We start from the raw sequence: 22,174 nt of genomic DNA, 5'->3' as shown, positions 1-22,174 counted from the left end.
GGCTGCCCTAAACGACATGCACGTTATGGTCTGCCTGAGATTAATGGGAGTCACATTAATTATGAGCCATTTCATAAAGGGGGTTAAGGGGTGAAGAGAGCTGCAGCACTGGAGACACTCAAGCTTTAGGAATACAAACAAGCTATTTAGGTGTCTAACCCCCTCAGTGTGCTGGTCCCATCTCCAAGGATGAGATTATCAGTCTTGATGATCTCAGCCAATGTAATGCTTTCCCATAGGTAAACTCTGGAAGGCTGTTACATATTATTATTATATTATTTATAGAGCACCGTCAAATTCTGCAGCGCTTTACAATGGGTGGACGAACAGACATGTAGTTGTAACCAGACAAGTTAAACACACAGGAACAGAGGGGTTGAGGGCACTGCTCAATGAGCTTACATGCTAGAGGGAGTGGAGTAACATGACACAAAAAGGTAAGGATAGTATTAGACTAGTGACAGTTGCAGAAGAGGAATCAGTCAGAGCTATTAACCGTTTATTTGATACACTTTTATGAAGAAGTGGGTTTTTAATGATATTTTGAAGGAGTGGAGACTGGGTGAGCATCTAACGGAGGAGGGAAGCGAGTTCCACAGGAAATATATGCAGCAAGATGCCATGATTCGCCAATCACCGTCTCCTGATGATGCATGGAATCAATGCATCTCTATGGGGAGTGCCCAGCATTTCCAGGCAGAGCAGGGCATTGCTGAACATAGGTCAGCTATTGGCTGTCCAAGTGACAGCCACAAGGGGGGTTAATGAGCAGGAAAACAAAAGATTTTACATTGCAGAGCCTACAGAGACAGGCTATAGACTTCAGAACTACTACATTAAACTGTAGTTCTGGTAATTCTAGTACCAAGAATCCCCATTCTGTGTGCAAACAGTTTAGTACTGAATAAGGGTCTCTGGACACCAGCAACCCAGGCCCTCTGGGCCATTGCGGTAACGCGTCTGTAATAGCCGGAGTAGTGATTGGCAACAGCCATAAGGTAAGAGTGTCAGCGGATTGCTCTCAGCCTGCCGTAACTGGCCATTGCAGGTATGAATTGGTATAGGCTATGGTGGAGTATAATATGTATCGTAGCCATACTTCCAGTGGTGGGCAGGGACATGGGCACCTGAATGAAAGGATGGTGTGATGAACTCCAGGCACCATAACCATTTCAGTTAGAATATATTTATATGATAAATAGTGCATCATTAAAGGAATACTTTACTGCAACATTCCTCCCCCCTCCTATCATTTCTATTAATGAGGTCTTTTATTTTCTACAATGCTGAGACAGACTTCACTGCAGCCTCATCCTTTTACTGTGATGACTATTCTTACAGAGAAGCACTGTGGACATATGGTGTATTTTCTGCTTTAACCACTGTCTGGAAATCGAATGCTTTTCTATGAGAAGGACTGAACATACAATCAAATCTATTTTAGTCTGGAACCCCGAATGTCACAAGAGGCATGGAGATTGGAAATGTAAACTACATGGCTTTAAAATAAAAGGATGCCGGAGCAGCAGCTAATTCCAAAAATCACTGCATGCAAATAAAGCGATTTTGGTTCACAGACTGTCCCTTTTAGAAGCTTAAATGGACACGCCAGACCCCTACACCACTTTAGCTGCTGAAATGTCTTATGTGTGAAGAGTGTGTCCTCGTGTTTTTATTTTACCAAAAGTGCAGATTCACTTTATAAAATTATCCTTGTTACACCCTCTGTCTGTACGACATCAGGTCCTGTTACTTCCTGGTTTGGTTAGCTCAGTGGAGCGAAACTCAAGAGGCAGAAATTGCCCAGAGCACCTGCCTTGCAAAGACTTCTCATTGAGCTGCATTGGGAAGCCTGTGATTGGACAGCCACAGAAAGTCTGGGCTGGGAGCTTTGGCAAGCTGTTGTTAGATATACCCCAGTAAAAAAAATGCATAATTAAATGCATGCTTTCATTGGGGAAGAGGGGGGGGGGGGGGGGGGTGTGTATATCTATTAAAATAGTTTTAAGAATATATATATATATATATATATATATGTTATTTTTCCCATTGGAGTGTTTCAGGTAAATACATCAATACTCTCAGACATATCTAAACTGAAAGTGTTGTTCTGGGGTTCAGAATGCATTGATGACATTCACTTCCCACGCACACGGTTATGTAGGACAGAATTGTGTTGTAGATAGTCTCACTAGAGAGTCGGCCAGTTGGCTACAAGTTTGGGAAGATCTATTTCAGATTTTTTTTCTTGCAAGAAAAATCATCACGCATAATAGGTCTTCCTTAAAATAGGTCACTGCTATTCAGACACATTTGTCCAAATCTGGATAATATCTGTTAAAGAAGAAAAAAAAAACACTAATAATAACTACTCTATATAAGTTGTATGCAATGTTCTGAAACCATACTGGGACCGTGATAAGGAGGGCAGAGCAGTGTGGCTAGGTCATTAATTTAATAGACTTCAAAAGAGGTCATTAGGATGTTGAGTGAAATTCAGCCCTCCTGTCACAGTAACAGCATGAGGAGGGCAGACACTCATCAACATCCTGAGGCCACAACCAAGGCTAGACCTGTTAGCAGGCTCATGATGAGCTAAATGGTAATTGACTGTGACACCAATTACACATAATCTCATCATTTTATCGAAGTGGGCTTGTCAAAGTTCTAATTAAGATCACAGTTCAGTCTATGCGCAGGCGGGATCCACAACTCACTGCAATGGTATTCGTCAGGAAGGGGAGGAAAGATCTCCCTACATTTGCAAAATTAATGAATGACCTTACACAAGTGGATGAGTAACCCGTGGTTCTCCATCTGTTGGACTACAACTCCAACTACTCTCAGCAAAAGCCTTCTTAATTGCCTTTCATTCTATCCAGGAATACGATTGATAAACTGAGCAGTAGGGGTAAAATATAAGATGAGAATAAACCCCCATCTTCCATTTCACTTTGGCTTTTAATCCGCTCCTCTTCTTATTCACTTTCACTGCTTATTTTTTTCCCTATCTTTCCAATTTAGCCCAATTCAGCCACTACAACATACCAGCCCCCCTCCCCTCCCATCAAACTCCTCCCTGCTCTAACATATGTTTTATCGCATTTATATTGAAAAGCCATATTTCCACTAAAAATACATCCCAGAATGCATAAAGTCCTGAGGCTTAATTAAATGCAACACAAGAAAGATATAGCACTGAGATTTGTGCAGAGGTTATTTATTTTATATATATATATTTTTTTTTATGAAAAATCAAAACGTCGATTTTTTTGCTGTATGTAATCTTTACGTGATAAATCACATCGTACCATTGAAAGACCTGTGAGTGCATCCTGGATTTTCATTTTTCTATATTTTGGACGCATGAGGAGTTGCACCCAGAATTCTGGTAAGGAGAGTGCCAAGGTCCCATTGATTATACATTATATATATATATATATATATATATATATATATATATATATATATAAATAAACATAGAATGTGACGGCAGATAAGAACCAGTCTGCCCAATTTTCTATATACTTTCACTGGTCCCTGGCCTTATGCCGATCTCAGGCATGCTTTAACTCCCTCACTGTGTTAACCTCTACAATGCATACTATGAATAACTCCTTAGCGCAGAAATTCCATGATCCTATCCAGGGGACATGTGACAAAATCATTATTCGTATGAGAAGAAAAATTGTCAGCCTTTGTTACATGGATACGTCTAGGCCAAGCAAGTCCAAAAGGTAGATCATGTGATAGACGTACAACTCCCATGATGCTTTGCCAACCAAATCTGTTAAATGACCTTTGGACTTTCCAGTTCTGGCCAATAAAAGGTTAAATTGGTATAAACAAAATGCACCCCTCCACCCCCCAAAAAAATAAATCATGGAATGGAACCACTGGTATTCTACAGTAATCATCCACATTGTAAAAACAACCATATATAGTATAGTTATCCAAAGCTTATTCCGATGGCTCTGTCTAAAAAAGGCTGTAGTGGAAATACGTTGCAGGCTGCGCCATCTGTGCATGCTGCAAAACCCCATATACAAGACCATCTGGTCTTCCTGTATAGCTGCCTGTGCCTTCTCATCCTTAGCAGAATAAAGTCATGGATGTTGTATCTTGAAACAAGGGTGGATACACTACAAATGGAACATTGGTTGTGGTAGAGCGTTTCTCTAAACTACTTTTTCCATCACCTTGTTCTGACTTGCTGACTTCAAGTTAACAGATATCTTTATAAAAGTTGTGGGAAATAAACTTTTCATTTTAGAGTATGACCCCCAAATGGAGAGGATCTCATCTATTAAATTAATTTATAAACCATACCTCGGAAGGTATGTCAATGACCGACTGAAGGGTCACAGGTTACCACTAACAGAGGTAGCTTTCTTTCTGCAATGAACACCATGAGACACACAATTTCACTAGTGCATTTGGTCCCCTTTTATGGTTCTCTTCTCTACATTTACCTTATACGTTGTGGTGAAGTTCTAAACGTAAAGATCTCACAATGGAAAGACATTAAATATTCCTTGTGGATTTCTCCATTTTTGGGACTTTGCCCTAGAATCAGAGCTCAAACTTTCCACTTTCCACTAGCCTTTGGTGAGTGAAAATTTGGGCCCTCATAATCTTCATGCTAACAAGATCCGCTAAGGGTGGGGTGGTAGAAGACAAACGCAGAAGAAGCCCATGCAAACCCACTGTAACAAAAACAGAAAAAGAGGGCGTCCAAAGAAAAAAACAAAAACAAAAAAAACATTCTAGAATGAACATATGATAAGAGAAATATAGAATACAAAAAAAATGTCCTCAATTTCCAGTCGAGAGGGGTATGGCTGCTGCCCTTAATAGAGAAACACGGAGTCTGCCATGAAGCATTTACAGGCTGAGCACGTATGTCAACCAGCAGGTCCACACAGCGTACATCGTATGGAAAAGATCATGTAAAACATGTTAGGGCTCTATAACGAGCAGAGGTTAAGTAAGGGACCTGGCCTTGCTACCTAAAATGATGACACAATGTTCATTATTAGCAAGTCTCTGCAGACAGACACATACCAACAAATCACAGAAGACCAGAAAAAGGTCCAATAGTATATTATAAACCTGTTAAAGTTGTTCCCAGGGAATGGAATAATAAGTGGTCCATAGCATACAGCCACAAATGCATTTAGATAATCCTTATTCTCAGGCTTTGCTTGAATAATGTGCATTTTAATTTCTTGGAGTTTCATGTGCATTAGAGAATCTTGTACATGGAGTAGTTAGTGGAGGTCTTGAGGTTTGGATCAGGATGAGGTGGAGTCTCTTTTTGGCACCTAAACTCTGTTCCAGAGGCTCTCCTTGCCAACAGTTAGCACCCAACCTCTCCTCTCCTACTGTTAAACACGCAGGTTCCTCGAGTTAGCACCAGTGTATACCAGGAAGCCCAGTTGCAGAAGGTCCTGACTCGCTCCCTAGCTTTGCGGATACTGACAGCTATGTAGACTTTTCTTTTGGGAAATCTACATCATCATTTAAACATTAAAGTATACCCAAATCTGTGGTCAAGGCCTCCATAAGATGCATAAAGAAAAAAAAAAAAAGAAAAAAAGTTTAAAATTAGAAATCTTCCACTATAGAACAGACGGTCATGATGAATCCCTTGCACATAAGATATGCTCTTGAATTTTGATTGTGGTCATAAGTAATGATTGGGACAGAGAAGAAAAAAAAAAAAAAAAAAAAAGTTGCCGACTTTAGAAATGCCCTCCACAAAAAAAAATGTATTAAAAGCATGATACAAGCAAAATTTAAATACAGTAGTGGAGCGCTATAAAAACCATACACAAATAAAAACATTCTCACGCTTGCAATGTATGCGTCGATAAAGATCTACACCACTATGACGGGAAAATAAAGAGAAAGAAATATATAGTGCAGATACTATTTGCTGGGATAATGTCATTGATAATGTTGTTAAATTACCCCAGCAATAACATCTGCACTATATATTTCTTTATATTTCCCGGTGTACTTCTTTATTTAACCATATTTTGCAAGAGTGAGAATTCGCTTTTATTTAGGCGTATAGTTTTCATAGAGCTCCACTACTGTATATAATAGGGCTTGACAACTTTGCTTGAAATCTAGGAGCCATCTAAAAAAAAGTTAGGAACCAGGTTATTCAACATAAAAAAATATAATTCTTAAAGGGACACGAACGTCACCAGAACCAATACAGCATGTTGTAGTTGTTCTAAAGTCTATAGCCTGTCCCTGCACGCTTTGCTTTTCAATGTAAACACTGTCTTTTTAGAGAATATACAGTGTTTACATTGCTGCTTAGCAACACTTCTAGTGACAGTCCCTCAGACGGCCTTTAGAGGTGCTTCTTTGGTCAGTGCTGCACAGTGTGCAACGCCTATGTTAACAATCCCCTTAGGGATGCATTGATTCAGCTTTCCTATGGAGAAGCGTTGGATTGGCTGAGATCGTCAAGACTGATTTCAGTCATGGAGGCGGGGCCAGGACGGTGTGGCAAAAAAAAGGCACGTTAAAACACCTTTCCTATGCAATTGGAGGGGACAGGTCACCTAAACAGACACACACACACGCATTTCCTAGTCACCAAGGTGACTGGGATTTGTCGAGCCATGGTATACAAGTTTTACTTATAGCACACTTTTAATAATTCACAAAGATATACTTGCCTTTAGTATTCCCACTGAAATAATAATGTAGGAGTTTAGGAGCTCTGGGATGCTTCTGTAATGCATGGGGAAGTGTCTGGTTGTAGGAGTTACAAAAACACTTCTCTAAATACCAAGACCTATTAACAGTTTAACAAGACATTTTTAAAGATATTGGCTAAAATGTATCTCTAGAAAGTAAACTGAGGGGGAACGGTCAATGTCCAGGATTATTTTTTTTCCATTCTTTATTTTTTGTAGTGCATAATGTAACATTGCAAAATATTATATATTCCAAAAAAGATATGGTGGCAACCTAAAATGTCTAGATTACTGCACTTTTTATATTAAAAGTAGAAAACAGATGTCTGGAGCACAGTTCTATTAGGTAAGAGAGAAGAAGAAGAACTGTAATATAGAAGTGTGGGTAGTTTCAGGAGGTAAAACCACTGGATGAATAGATTCAAATATTGCAGATTACCAATTAGGACACAATAAGAGCGAGTACATAAGAAGTAACAGAAACAAATTAAATATAGCGATTGGGTGCTGACTGCAATAGAACAATAATGAAAATAAGCTTTAGGCCGACACAATGATAGCCTTTTGCCCAAACAAGAAATAATCATAGTCACAGTGTTTCACTGGGCCTGCCCAGCCGATGCCCGTCTATGTGAGGCTAATGCCATAGGGATTCGAGAGAGTCCTTTGCACCTCTGGTGATGTGGGCTAGCTTTGTGCCTCCATGAGTCAAACAATGATCATCTGCCCGAACAGGACTCCCTGACCTCCCCGATGCACACAGTATGCCTCGCTGAACGGGGACCCTCAGACAATGCGGTGCGCATTTTTAAAGTGAACCTCCTCTGATGTGCTGAGCCGGGACATAGCAGCAGGGTTTAACAAGCGGTATGCCACAAGCCCGCATCAGCCGCAGCCCCTGCTTTCCTCTCCTCACCACCTAGCTTCGGCTGCGATGTCCGGCTATGCTTGCCTGGGCGAAGCCCCTTCACGGGGTGTTGGCCCGCAGGTTGGATCCTGGAGACTCTGCCCTGGCTGGAAGGAGGAGTGGTGAGCACTCAGCTTTGCCCAGAATTGGGCGCACAGCCTGTCAAAGGCATGCAGAAATGTGTCATCATAGTGGGATGGCTCTGGTATGGTCTGTGAAGCATTAGGCTGCAGTGAGACAACCATCTTAAGCTGTAGGCCACCTCTTGAGTCGCTGTGGGTGCTGCTCATAGTAGGCCATGATAGTGTGCCAATGGGCACCGGGATAACACCAGTCGGGCCAGGGTGGGAGGAGAACCGGGTCCAAGAATGGACTATTTTCAAACTCAGGCAGAGGATCGGCCGCCTCCCCCGCCTTGAGTACGTCTGCAGGCCGCAAAAAGCTCTGCAGTGTGCTGTGTCTACGGAAGCCAAGCCAAAGCAGGCCAAAACACTATGGGGTAGCAATATGCAGGTTGTGCTGAAAATATAACAAAATATGCACACAAAATGGAGGTGAATGGATAGAAAACTGCTATCCTTGTGTTCAGGCACCGGATTGTTCTGCCTACATATAGGAGATTGCATGGACATTTTAGAATCTAAATTACTCCTTTGGAATAGCACGTTAAATGATCTTTAATTTCACATTTTTGATTTATAAAAGGTTCCATATCTATTATGTGCCTTTTTTTATTTTTAGTGTTCCTACAAGCCAGGCATTGCCCACATCCATAAAAACCTTTGCTCATACTTAAATTATTAACTCGTGTTATTCCTTTATCGCTACTTTGTACTAAGGTGTTTTTAAGGGTTTTAGCTCCTCTATAAATTATTTCAGGTTTTTCCGGTAAAATAGTTTTAAGAATTGGGTCGTCTTGTAAAATGTGCCAATGATTATATATAATTTTATTTACTTTTCTATTATTCCCATTAAAACTGCAGATAAACGGGATCCTACTATTGCCCGGGATCCTACTATTGGGAAAGAAAGCTGCCATCAGACTCCTTGGTTTCAAATGCCCCTAGAGGTCAATTCGTAAGAATTAGACGAAACTGCTCTAACGATCAAGGCTATATAACACAAGCAAGTAGGATTAAGACTCCATTCTTACAAAAGGGATATGAAGAAACTAAACTCCAGACAGCTTTAGAGAGTGTTTTTAAAATACCAAGAGAAAAACTACTAACTTATAAAGAGAAAAAGAAAGACCATAAATGGGGCAATAGTAGGATCCCGTTTATCTGCAGTTTTAATGGGAATAATAGAAAAGTAAATAAAATTATATATAAGCATTGGCACATTTTACAAGACGACCCAATTCTTAAAACTATTTTACCGGAAAAACCTAAAATAATTTATAGAGGAGCTAAAACCCTTAAAAACACCTTAGTACAAAGTAGCGATAAAGGAATAACACGAGTTAATAATTTAAGTATGAGCAAAGGTTTTTATGGATGTGGGCAATGCCTGGCTTGTAGGAACACTAAAAATAAAAAAAGGCACATAATAGATATGGAACCTATTATAAATCAAAAATGTGAAATTAAAGATCACTTAACGTGCTATTCCAAAGGAGTAATTTAGATTCTAAAATGTCCATGCAATCTCCTATATGTAGGCAGAACAATCCGGTGCCTGAACACAAGGATAGCAGAACACACAAGAAATATAAAAAATGGATTAGAGGCACATAGCGTCTCAAACTATTTTAAAACAGCTCACAACCAAAACCCTGAAGGGATGTTTAGTGCCATCAAACTTGTTCAAAAAGATTGGAGGGGAGGAGATATGAAAAAAAATAGGGATGGAAGAAATGAATTTTTTATTTTTATTTTAATACTATGATGCCGCAGGGACTAAACAAGCATTTTGAGTTATGTCATTTTATGAATTAAATCTTTTTTATATCATCTATGATGTTTTAATAGAGTTTATTTTAGGACACTTGTATACACATCAGAATAGATTAACTTTATAGTGTTCTTCTATCCTCTGAAACAATCTAGTTATTAATTTTATTGATATTTATCTAATTGTATATATCTTTGTGTGTGCAAATTTATACCATTGAAAATATGCATCCATTTAAAGAATGCCATTATGTAAACATGTATGTGCCCTTTTAAATATTTTAATTATCTTGTTTTAGTAATAGGACTTATACACAACTACATAAATATATGGAAGGCTATGAAACTTCAAATCAAGCATTTAAGGTATCAATCTTTATTCCTATTATCAAAAATAGGGTACAAATTGATTAATACGCTTCATAGATATGATTGGACTGTTAAATATTAATAAAGTTTCCAGATTTGACTAAAAGAGCCGACCGGAAACGTCATACCCAGAAGTGGAATGAGGAAAAATAACGCTGGAACGCACGTTGTGTTCCATTAGACGCAACCCGGAAATGAACACCAGAATCCGAATGAATGAGCGGGCTATTTAAAGCGAGGAATACCAAACTGATTACATGACAGCCAACTGAGGAAGCCTGTTCTATAAGGCGAAACGCGTTTTGGACACTGTTACAAACTATACAGTTTATCTAGATATTGTTCTGGTATGATTTTGTTTTTAGTTTTGAATTTTTATTTGGATTAATAAAGCACCTTTTCCTACAGAAATCTCTTACCTGGCATTTATACACTGTGGAGCCGGCCAAGAGGGAGAAGGAAAACATACATCATTTTGGAAAAGAAGGATTTGGACATCCTGAAATAGTCCAAAGGCGCATACCATTCGAGTCATAGGAGGAATATCTGCTGAAATATTACTCTGAAACTCCACCTTTTGTATGTATGTGTGCTGAAAATATGATGCTACTGTCCAGGATTAGACTTGGTAAAAAGGGTTTCCCTGAGGAACTCCAGCAACATGCGACCATCTTGGTCAGCTAGCAGGCCCCGTCCCATCAAGGATTTTTAAGTATCAGTATATTTCATATATATGGATTTGTAAATGGTTTAAAATACAATTTAAAATATAGAAATCCACATCACTTTATCCTGCAACTGGTCGTCTGTCTGAGTTCCCTGTCAATCGCCGTTATAAACTCTGTCCACCTGGCAGTCAGCATAGACGCAATGTTTATATTTCTTCTCATGAATTGCCATGTTTGCCCTGACCGTGGCTTGTGAGAACTGGATTATGTGAACATTAGCAAAATATTTAATTTGCATTTAAAAATAAAAAAATAAAAATATGGAGCATTTCATTAAAAAAAATAAAAAAAAAAATACTGAAGTTTTAGTTGATTTCCAATGTTTTATTCAATGGTAATGGTAAAAGTTACTTAAGTCCTCACCATTTTCCTGTTTGTTTTTTTTTTTCTTCCTTTATCTGGCTACACTCCCTGCCCACCCTCTAAGCGCTGCAGAATTTGTTGGCGCTTATTAAAAAAAATTAGGTGAAGTCTCGACCGACCGAGTTAGAATCACTGGGAGGGTGTGACCACATTCAGGTCGGTCCCTTGCGGAAGCTGTGTTGTAAGCACTAACAGCACAGCTCCTGGAAGTGACCAGGATTGACTTGTAAAGCTGTGTGCACTAATTCTGAAGAAATACCGCTTAGAGTGTCCCTTTGACAGTACTATAAAGTTTCTAGAAAACCCTAAAAATGATTAAAATTCCTATAAGATGACAGATCAGCAAAAAGGTAGTGGTTTGATGTGCTCGCCCCATTGGTTCAGGGTTGGGCTCTAATTTATGTATAATTTCAGCTCTTCCATGCCAAAAAGAAAAAAGGTTTGTGTTTTGTGGTTTTTCGCAAAAGGTGTAGACGAGAAATAGGTAGTGGGAAAAAAAAAAACAACATAATCTGCCTAATATAAAAGAAGTCAATCTTTCGTTCCCAGCTATCCCTACTGAGGTCTATTTAAATACTTCCCACTTTTGAACAAGCAACAAATGTAATTGCTTCGTAGCCTGCGGGTGTCTTGTTTCACAAAAAAGGAGCTTTTGTGAATAAACCACAGGTGTTGCCTTTCTTGATGAAACTGAAAAATGATGAAAGAGTTGACGGCATCAGATGACAGGTACAATTCATTAGAACTTGGTACAAGTTTGATTGGGTTCACAGCATGTTATTTGTAAAGTCACATGATAAGATGTCTACGGCTCGTAGCCAATTTTTCTCCCTTGGAAGAATCAATAACTAAAGTTCGATAGATCTGTCCTCTCCGGTCTAACGGTTGGATCAGTATTCCCACTGAGCGCCTGTTCAATAGCATTATTAATGTAGGTCAGTGATGCCTAGCAGTGGCACAGCAAACAAACTCTCCCATGATGCCCAGTTAGGCTAAAGGGGGGGGGGGGGGGGCTGAGTGTTGTGGGGAGTGTAGTTCAGAATTTTCTACAGTAACAACACTTGTTATCACGGACCTAGGTAATAGAAATTAGGTTGAACAGGTTTCATATCGGTTTAGAACAATTAATTTTAAATTGAAGCAAAGCACTCTCCAAATATGGTCAGTTCTATACATGGGGTTTACCCACCTTCAGATCTCCTTTCTGTGAGCCACTCTGCACATTGAAGGCCAATTCTGAAGTGTAAATAATGGAGTCATTTATCTTTAGAATTGGGTTCTCTCTAGACGTTGCAGAAGGACTTAAGGATCCCAGCAGAGGGGACGCCATCACTTTACAGGGAAAGTAAACAGCTTTGCACACCTCTCCACACACGAGACAAACACATTAAGGGCTCCCTGCCATTGATTAGTAGCAGCGTTGCTGAGAAATGGATGTATCCTAGTTCTTTATCACATACGGTTCTACAGGTAAAGCAACCTGTTACTCGCTGTCAGACTTTTGCTTGTTTGCTGCTGAAATGTGTACGGTTACATTAAACGGTCACTCCAGGTTCCCACATTTATTAGGATTTAAAAATAAATAAAGTTATATGTACTATAGCCTGTGTGCAATATTTTGTAATATGGTGTGAGGAGTGCCCTGATGTGCAACCAGAGAAATTTGTCAAACGGTTTGATAACTCACATGCGATCCCGGGGTACACAGACGCAGCCTCCACGTTCTCCTACCATACAGAACTAGCTGGATGTCTCCCATGAGTCAAGTGGAGCAAACCAGATTTTCTTTGCAGGATAAGCATGTAGTGCAGCTGCGGGCACCCAGGATGACGCAGCCTAGCAGTCAAACCTTTTTTTTTTTAAATTGTTTGATAACCTACCCAGAGAAAGTGCCAAGGAACTATTGGCACCATAACTACCACAGCAGGCTGTAGTGCCTACAGTGTCTCTTTAATTAAATACATCTTTCCAATGACTATCCTGGCTTACTCCTTTCTCTAGTCTGATGAACTACTTGACTGTCAAAGATCATGCAGGTAATCAATGTAAAGTACTTATATACCGTATATACTCGAGTATAAGCCGACCCGAATATAAGCCGAGGCCCCTAATTTTACCCCAAAAAACTGGGAAAACTTATTGATTAGAGTATAAGACTAGGGTGGGAAATGCAGCAGCTACTGGTAAATCTCTAAATAAAATTAGATCCTAAAAAAATTATATTAATTGAATATTTATTTGCAGTGTGTGTGTGTATGAGTGCAGTGTGTGTGTGTGTAGGAGTGCAGTGTGTGTGTAGGAGTGCAGTGTGTGTGTAGGAGTGCAGTGTGTGCAGTGTGTGTGTGTGCAGTGTGTGTGTGTATGTGTGTGTATGAGTGCAGTGTGTGTGTGTGTATGAGTGCAGTGTGTGTGTGTGTATGAGTGCAGTGTGTGTGTGTGTATGAGTGCAGTGTGTGTGTGTGTATGAGTGCAGTGTGTGTGTGTGTATGAGTGCAGTGTGTGTGTGTGTATGAGTGCAGTGTGTGTGTGTGTATGAGTGCAGTGTGTGTGTGTGTGTATGAGTGCAGTGTGTGTGTGTGTGTATGAGTGCAGTGTGTGTGTGTGTATGAGTGCAGTGTGTGTGTGTATGAGTGCAGTGTGTGTGTGTGTGTATGAGTGCAGTGTGTGTGTGTGTGTATGAGTGCAGTGTGTGTATGAGTGCAGTGTGTGTGTGTGTGTGTGTATGAGTGCAGTGTGTGTGTGTGTATGAGTGCAGTGTGTGTGTATGAGTGCAGTGTGTGTGTATGAGTGCAGTGTGCGTGTGTGTATGAGTGCAGTGTGTGTGTGTGTGTGTATGAGTGCAGTGTGTATGTATGAGTGCAGTGTGTGTGTATGAGTGCAGTGTGTGTGTATGAGTGCAGTGTGTGTGTGTATGAGTGCAGTGTGTGTGTGTGTATGAGTGCAGTGTGTGTGTGTGTATGAGTGCAGTGTGTGTGTGTGTATGAGTGCAGTGTGTGTGTGTATGAGTGCAGTGTGTGTGTGTATGAGTGCAGTGTGTGTGTATGAGTGCAGTGTGTGTGTATGAGTGCAGTGTGTGTGTGTGTGTGATGCAGAGGCTTGGTGGGGGTGGGCATTTTTATTATTTTAATACTAATTATTTTTTTGTTATATTAACTTTTTTTTAATTATTTTTTTTTATTATTTTTTTAATAATTTTTCATTATTATTATTAGTAATACTTTTAATAATAATAATATTTTTTTTTATAATATTTGTAGTATTATTTTCGTCCCCCCTCCTTGCTTGCTAGCTGGCCAGGGAGGGGGGCTCTTACTCCCTGGTGGTCCAGCATTGGCAGTTCAGTGGGGGGGGAGAGGGGGCTGGCAGAGCTGTAACTTACCTTTCCTGCAGCTCCTGTCAGCTTCCTCCTCCTCCGCGCCGTCCGTGCAGCTCTTCTGTCAGCTCACACTGTAAGTCTCGCGAGAGCCGCGGCTCTCGCGAGATTTACAGTGGGAGCTGACCGAGGTGCTGAACGGACGGCGCGGAGGAGGAGGGAGCTGACAGGAGCTGCAGGACAGGTAAGTTACAGCTCTGCCAGCCCCCTCTCCCCCCAGTCTGTATTATGGCAATGCAAATTGCCATAATACGGACTATTGACTCGAGTATAAGCCGAGTTCCGGTTTTTCAGCACAAAAAATGTGCTGAAAAACTCGGCTTATACTCGAGTATATACGGTAATAATGTAACATTTTATATGGTCTATAAATAGTGTTTTTTACATTTATATTTACACTTTTATTTTTCCATCCAATACTTCCTGGCATCATCATATTCCTAGGTGGGGATTATACCACCAACGCGGTATATACCAGAGCAAGTCCTGCTCTGGTAAATGTGACTACATTACATTATCTACCTTATTTCACATTCACAAATATTTATCTCACCATTGAATCACCTTTTTTAGATTTTTTTATTTATCCCTATATATGTTCTACATACCGCACTCCATTTGGGACGCCTATATCACCATATATCCTTAGACGGGGATTGTTCTGTCCATGCGCTGAAACAGTTGAGCTCTGAGATAGCTCAATTAAATGTGAGTGTAATCACATAAGATCACACATCACTCACTGTATATACTTTATTGCACCATTATGGTTTCTTCTGTTTTATTTGAGGTCTATTGCGTATATAACTCTGAGACCTGTGTACGTATCAAGTTTTGTACATAACCCTTGGGTGCGTTTTCTTTCTCCTTTCTTCTACATTCTATTATCCACAAGGTTTGGGAATCCTTGTACTAGTTACTGCAGCCCAGTTCTACCCTGTATCATACTGTAGTGAGCGCCTATTCCGTTTTCTTTTCTTCCTATTCACTTGGTATTTTTCCTCTTTATGTTCTGTTTTTACTCAAATAAATCAAATGGCAATTTTCCTATAGAATAACTGCTACACAATTCCAAGACATAAATGTAGCTCCCCCCCCCATCCCACATCGCTGAAGGTGTTAAAACACTTTCAGTGACTTGCCTGAATCCAGCACCGATGTCCCTCTGCGCTGGCAGGGGAGACCTAACATGCATGTGCGACACTTGCCGCGCCAGCATTAGATCATCCCATAGGAAAGCATTATTCAGTGCTTTCCTATGGGGATTCCAGCGACGCTGGATGTTTTCATGCATAGACCAAGTAGTCTAAGAAGCCGGAAGTCCCTCTAGTGGCGGTCTGGTAGACACTTGTAGGGTTAAGGGTGATGGGAGTTGTCACCCAGACCACTTCAAATGGGCTAAAGTTGTCTGGATGCCTACAGTGTACCTTTAAGGATAGAAGGCCCAAAAAGGAAGTCTGTTTGTAAAAAAGCAGACGGGGCTCAGAATTAAATTAGTGAAGTGCAGAGTGCAAGAACACAAACATGGAGTAGTACTTACATAACTGTGTCTCTTGATGAGGTCTGATGGGCTGCTGGTACATATTTTGTCACCTTCCAATCCAATTACCCTTTTACAGATGTTGATTTCTGGCCTGTTTGGGCTTTTTGCAATTATGATATCTCCCCTAAGAAACAGACGTAAGCATACAGAACATGACGCATTTTAAAACAAACATTGGATGTAGCATGGTCGTGAAACATATGCAGACCTTAGGATAAGTTGAGGACAAATTCAGGATAAAGTTGGAACTCATAGAAAAAGGAAAAATAAATAAATAAAAATAGATCTGCACCTGTTATTCTGATTACATGCCAAAGCTTAAACTAGCACGAGCGCTGCTCCAATGATGCAGGAACAAAAAAAAAAAAAGACAGAACGCCAACGGTAGCAGTGTCAGCTCTGTTGGGACTGAAACCCCCATCTTCTAGCCTAGGATACAGAGTACCAGCTGCCACGGGCAGATGAAGATTAAAGGGAAAAACAAATATTAAGAGAAGATTGCCAATTGAAAATATGGAAGAAGAATGGTGCGGGCCTCTTGTTTAACTTAAACAAACGACAGCGTGTTGGCATATCCAGTTTAGTTTTTTTTACTTCTGTGAAAAAGCCACACGATAGGTATAGGCTGGAGATAAAAAAGTACAATGTGTGATGCCCACAGCGCACGCTCTCATATTAATAAAAAGTCACGCTTCTTTGTGATACAGAGACAAAGGCAAGACTTAAGATAACCAGTCTGAAGACAAGTCACACTAAGGACAGGCCACCACTGAGGGAATTAAATGCTGAACGGCATACATGTCTACATTGCTCTTTTGTGATGGAAGATGTCCCTCAAAATAATATAGTAGGATGAAGTCAATACTCCAGCATTGGATATAAAAACATTTTAAACAATAGGTTTGACTTATTAAATCAATATGTTGTAATTTTATTGATATAATAAATGTTAAAATATGTTTTCATCCAACACTGGAGTAATTGCCTTCATCCTACTACATCATTTGGGGGGATGTCTCCCTTCACAAAATACTAACTGAAATACAGCCCAAAATCGGAGGCTCTGGATCATGCATTACTTTTTAATCTTTATGTCATAGGAGATGTATAAACACACCGTACTATATAACTTCTATTCAATTTTATTACAGAGGAATACACCATCATTACCCCAAGACGGATGGAGCGTAACCCTGAATGGCTCCCAGGCGGAAATAAATAGAGCCGACTCTTTGGCTCTGCTTCATGTGGGTGGGAAGGTTTTTTTGGGGGGCTTAATTGTACATACATGTCTTATTATACTATCTGCACTATTGTACGTCATTTTTGAGGTTACAATCTTTGTGAATGCCTCATAGCTGCTCAGTATTATAGCACTTCATGGATTTATGTTGTTTGTTGTGGCACTTTAAAAGGGACATCAAATATTAGGGAGAAATAATATTTTATACTGAATTGGATGTTTTTTTTGCATTTATTTTCACTACACTGATTATTAAAGGAACACTATAGGGTCAGGAACACAAACATGTATCGTTGACCCTGTATTGTTAAAAACACTATCTAGCCTCCTTTAAATATAGTAAAATCGTACCTTTATTACAGTCTGCTGTTGCTGGCTGTGCCTTCCTGGTTGACATCATCAGAAGTGATGATCTCAGTCAATCAATGTTTCCCAATAGGAGCGGAGGCTACCGCGCATGCATCTTTATGGGGATATTTCAGCACCATTCACGGTGAGCGTGGAAGTATTGTGCAGCACTGACACTTGAAGCACCTCTAGTGGCCATTTCAGTGACTGCCAGAGGTATTAATAGGCAGTAAACACCGCCTTCTCTATAAAATGCTTGCAGGGACAAGCTATAGAAACCAGAACAACTACATTGAGCTGTAGATGTACGGATGATTATAGTGTCCCTTTAAACCTTCTATTGTTTCATTATATGCACTGTATTCACGGACACTTAAAATTTGTATAACTGATGTTTATTCACATTCAAGCGCTGCACTACATGACTGGATTTTAAGAGCTGGGCTACATAGATTGCTTAGTGTTTAAGAAATGTTAAACCTGAGGTTAAGATTATACACATACATACACAGATACACACACTGTGCATACACACACACACACACACACAGCCTGGCCAAAAAAAAAAGTCACCACCTGGATTTAACTAAGCAAGTAGGCAAAAGAGCCTCCTATTGCATGGATACTGCACAGGCAATTATCTTTCAGCTGGCAACAAGTTATTCAACAACCATGTCGAAAGACACATCCCATAGTCGTGGAAAAGATCTTGGTCTGTTTGAGAAGAAATCAATGGCATGAATCAAGCAGAGAAAACATCTAAGGAGATTGCAGAAACTACTAAAATTGGGATAAGAACCATCAAATGCATTATTAAAAACTGTAAGGGTAGTGGGGAACCACCAGTGATGGGCGCATCGGGGTAAGAAGAGAGGCACATGAAGTGATGCACCCATCATGCCTAGTGCCTACTGTACAAGCCTGTGGGGGCAGTGCTATGATTGGTTGCTGCAGTTGGTCAGGTCTAGGTTCAGCAACATTATGTGCCCAAAGAATGAGGCCAGCCGACTACCTGAATATACTGAATGACCAGGTTATTCCATCAATGGATTTTTTCTTCCCTGATGGCACGGCATATTCCAAGATGACAATGCCTGGATGTATCAGGCTCAAATTGTGAAAGAGTGGCTCAGGGAGCATGAGACATCATTTTCACACATGGATTGGCCACCACAGAGGCCAGACCTTAACCCCATTGAGAATCTGTGGGATGTGCTGGAGAAGGCTTTGCGCAGTGGTCCGACTCTCCCATCATCAATACAAGATCTTGGTGAAAAAATGAATGCAACACTGGATGGAAATAAATCTTGCGACATTGCAGAAGCTTATTGAAACAATGCCACATCGAATGCATGCCTTAATCAAAGCTAAAGGCGGTCCAACAAAATATTAGAGTGTGCTACCTTTTATTGGTGGCGACTTTTCTTTTGGCCAGGCAGTGTAGGGTTATTTTATCTATATGTATATATATTTTTTTCAGGTGAAGACCTGTGGGACTAAGGAAAGAGTTAGTTTAGGTTTTGGGAGAGATTAAATTAAGGGTAAGGGAAAAGGGGTGTTTAGGGCACGTGGAGTTTGAAAGATTGTTTGCTAAGTACTCATCCCCCATGGTGTCTATAGTCCAGTGATTGATTGTTGGGCTTCAGTAGCCGTTACACCGTGTGCATCGCTCTGTGCTGTCCCTACTCCTCCTGCAAGGCATTTCCTGTGTGAGAGGCTGATAGGAAGTGATCCCTTCCACTTCCGGTCCAGCCGCACACACAGACATTGAGAGCATTGAGTTTTACACCCTATAAAGCATAAAATGCTGACTGGACTACTGAGGACACTGGTAAAAATATCAGGAAGTATTACTTTACGGAGAGGGTAGTGGATGCATGGAAAAGCCTTCCAGCTGAAGCGGTATAGGTTAACACAGTAAAGGAGTTTAAGCATGCGTGGGATAGGCATAAGGCTATCCTAACTATAAGATAAGGCCAGGGACTAATGAAAGTATTTAGAAAATTGGGCAGACTAGATGGGCCGAATGGTTCTTATCTGCCGTCACATTCTATGTTTCTATGGTTAAGACTTCTGGTACTGATCCCACCCCTCACCAGCCCACTTGAGCCCCAAAAAGGCACAATATGAGTGCTGAATACAGGTGCCCCCTACATGACAGGCACATGTAGGCAAGTGTCTAATCTGTACAATGGGAAATCTGGCCTAGTTCATATGGAAGTATCTACATTCCATCCCTCATTGTGAGATGGCAACCAATTGTTCCACTGTCTTTATTTTATTCTAACTGCATTCTCATGGTTGAGCGATAGACGATTAGAGATCTGTCTGTGTCAGGATAAAGGAGTTAGTGACTCTTGGTTAGTGACCTACTAGGGATTTCCAGTATGGGTAAGCTGCAGGATCTCTAGTGAGACAGGAACCTCTACTCCGAATAGCTTCTAGCTCTTAGAGCAAAAAGACTGTAGACAAACAGTCCTTTCCTTCTGGAATCTTCAGTATCGGTCCAAAAAGGATGGAAAAGAGACAACTTGCAAGAGAGTTTGATATGGGCTAGAATGCAATTTCTTAATGCTTGACGTTAATGATTATTTTAGAATAGATGTAAAACTGGAGTGCCACTCTTCCTTAACACTCTTCACTGTTTTCTTAATTTAGTGAAGAATGGAAATGAAAACATGAAGGGAAAGGAATAAGCAGTAGGATGTAGAGGAATGCCTTTAGAATTTACAGAAGATGGAAAGGTCCTTTAAGTTGAGATCCCCGGAGCACATTCATTCCTACAGTCTCACTTATAAAGTACATAGGAAGGGGAGGATATCAGGACGTAAGGAAGGGTATCTCATTTTCCTCCAATTATCGGTCAAATACTGCCAGTGTTACTAAATAATAGGTGTTTGCCGGATGTCGATGGATGATATACAAGTATGACTACAGAGGTAACTACTACTAAACAAGAGTATTGCCTTTATGAGCTTCATGCACCGATGAAGAAAGCAACAAAATACAGCTTTGTTTAATTCAGCGACACCTATATGGGAAATGATATACCTTTGGTTCTCTGGCTACTGCAAACTGTATTTCCACAATGTATTTTGGGAAATGTAATCCATAGCTGGTGTGTAAGGATAACTTAACACCTCCGTCACTCATTTTGTGTTACTGTAAGGTCTGTTGTCAGTGAACTTTTATTATTTAATCAGCCGCTATCATTAACGGAGGGTCACTTACTTATGTATTGAATAAAGGTGTCGACTCAAATTGTCACAAAGTAAAACATCATAATTCCTTATGGTTGGTTCCATAGAGGGTCCAGAACACTGAAAAGTAAAAATTAATAAAAACATTTTTAGAAATACGGTTTTAAATCATGGTTTCAAGATACAGCTGACATTTTTGAGAATAGCATTTTGAATGGCTATATAGTTTCCCCTGACTAGACCCTGTGGGTTAAAACAAGTAAGGCTACTGGGAACCCACCCACTCCTACACAGCCCCATAAGGAAGGGATACAATGTGTGAGTGTAAGAAGAAACCCAAAGCCAGAAATTACAAAACCAGCTAAAGGAATTCAATGTAATTGGCAAGTGTTTATCCATATATGTGTATTTATGTGACAGCCTACTTATTTGTGAATAATGAGAGTGTGGTGTGTGTGTGTGTGTGTGTATATGGGATGCTAGTTAGGCATGTGAGAGTGGTAGAATTGTGTGGATAATAAGACATGCAGCAGACAGTGTGGCTCATAAGGTCTGTGTGAGAATACGACACTGTAGAAAGTGTTGCTTATGAAGTTAATATTCTGTTTTGTTCCATTAGATCAATGTTTATTGGGAAGACTATCCTATAAAACAAACAGACAAGTTGTTTTACATACCATCGTTCCTCCAGAGCTCAGAATGGAAGAGTTCAAGACATACCCAGCACATTATTATGATTTTTTTTTCCCCCAACAATGCATCAGAAATCCACTTATAAAACACTTACGATGACTATTTCTCCGATGTATTCGAATGTACAATGCGCTATGCAGCCATATTGAATCGCATATCCGAAGAAACCAATGGTTTTTCCAACCACTTTTCTAAGCATGGCCGTGGTTTATGAAGATACTGAAAGAAGGAGAAATCATAATTGTTGCAGTAAATTTAGGAGATCTTGCGGTCTACACAAATCAAGAGAATCCAAACCAACTGACATGTAATAATAAAGAATATAAACAATTTATATGAAGAAAATTTTGAGCCTTGATCACTACGTCAGAATCTGATTGGCAACACCTTCAGAATTTTGGCCCGTGACATGTAAAAGGCAATGACAGTTTCAAACATGAGTAGGCAACATTGGGCATTCTAGGATTTGTGGACTAGTACATGTCCTCTGGTGCTTTGCCAGCATTATGGCTGTGAAAGTATTTTAGGAAAGATTGTCCACAACATTTGTAGTGCCAAAGGTTGCCTTTCCTGGTCTAGAACGTACGTTTATGTACAAATGCCTTTCCTGATTTGACACCAGCAAGTAATGTCAAGCCTTGCATGCAAACACCAAAAAACACTTTTTCAGAGTGCTGGTTAATGAATTAGCTTTCTGTGGTTTATTTTGGGTATTTAATTCAATGAGATCCAAAAAAACGATAGTGGGGGAGATGGTCAAAAGTGAATGATGGATTCTGAACAAGTCAACATGTTG

At 40.1% G+C, this 22,174-nt stretch overlaps 1 protein-coding gene across 1 annotated transcript in view; it reads right to left on the bottom strand.

Moving 5' to 3' along the window:
- The window catches only part of IMMP1L (inner mitochondrial membrane peptidase subunit 1), a 60,375-nt gene that overhangs the window by 1,680 nt on the left and 36,521 nt on the right, over nt 1–22,174 (bottom strand). The window contains exons 2-4 of the mRNA XM_063438571.1: nt 21,473–21,597; nt 20,717–20,805; nt 15,892–16,018 (exon numbers count right to left, since the gene is read on the bottom strand). Of these exons, the coding sequence (XP_063294641.1) occupies nt 15,892–16,018; nt 20,717–20,805; nt 21,473–21,577 (321 nt within the window). The 5' untranslated portion in view covers nt 21,578–21,597. The remainder of the gene's footprint in view (nt 1–15,891; nt 16,019–20,716; nt 20,806–21,472; nt 21,598–22,174) is intronic.

The sequence above is a fragment of the Pelobates fuscus genome, chromosome 12 (assembly GCF_036172605.1).
Source record: "Pelobates fuscus isolate aPelFus1 chromosome 12, aPelFus1.pri, whole genome shotgun sequence".
In the NCBI taxonomy this organism is placed as follows: domain Eukaryota; kingdom Metazoa; phylum Chordata; class Amphibia; order Anura; family Pelobatidae; genus Pelobates; species Pelobates fuscus.
The sequence above is the reverse complement of the archived record's forward strand: the minus strand, read 5'-3'. Positions and strand labels throughout refer to the sequence as shown.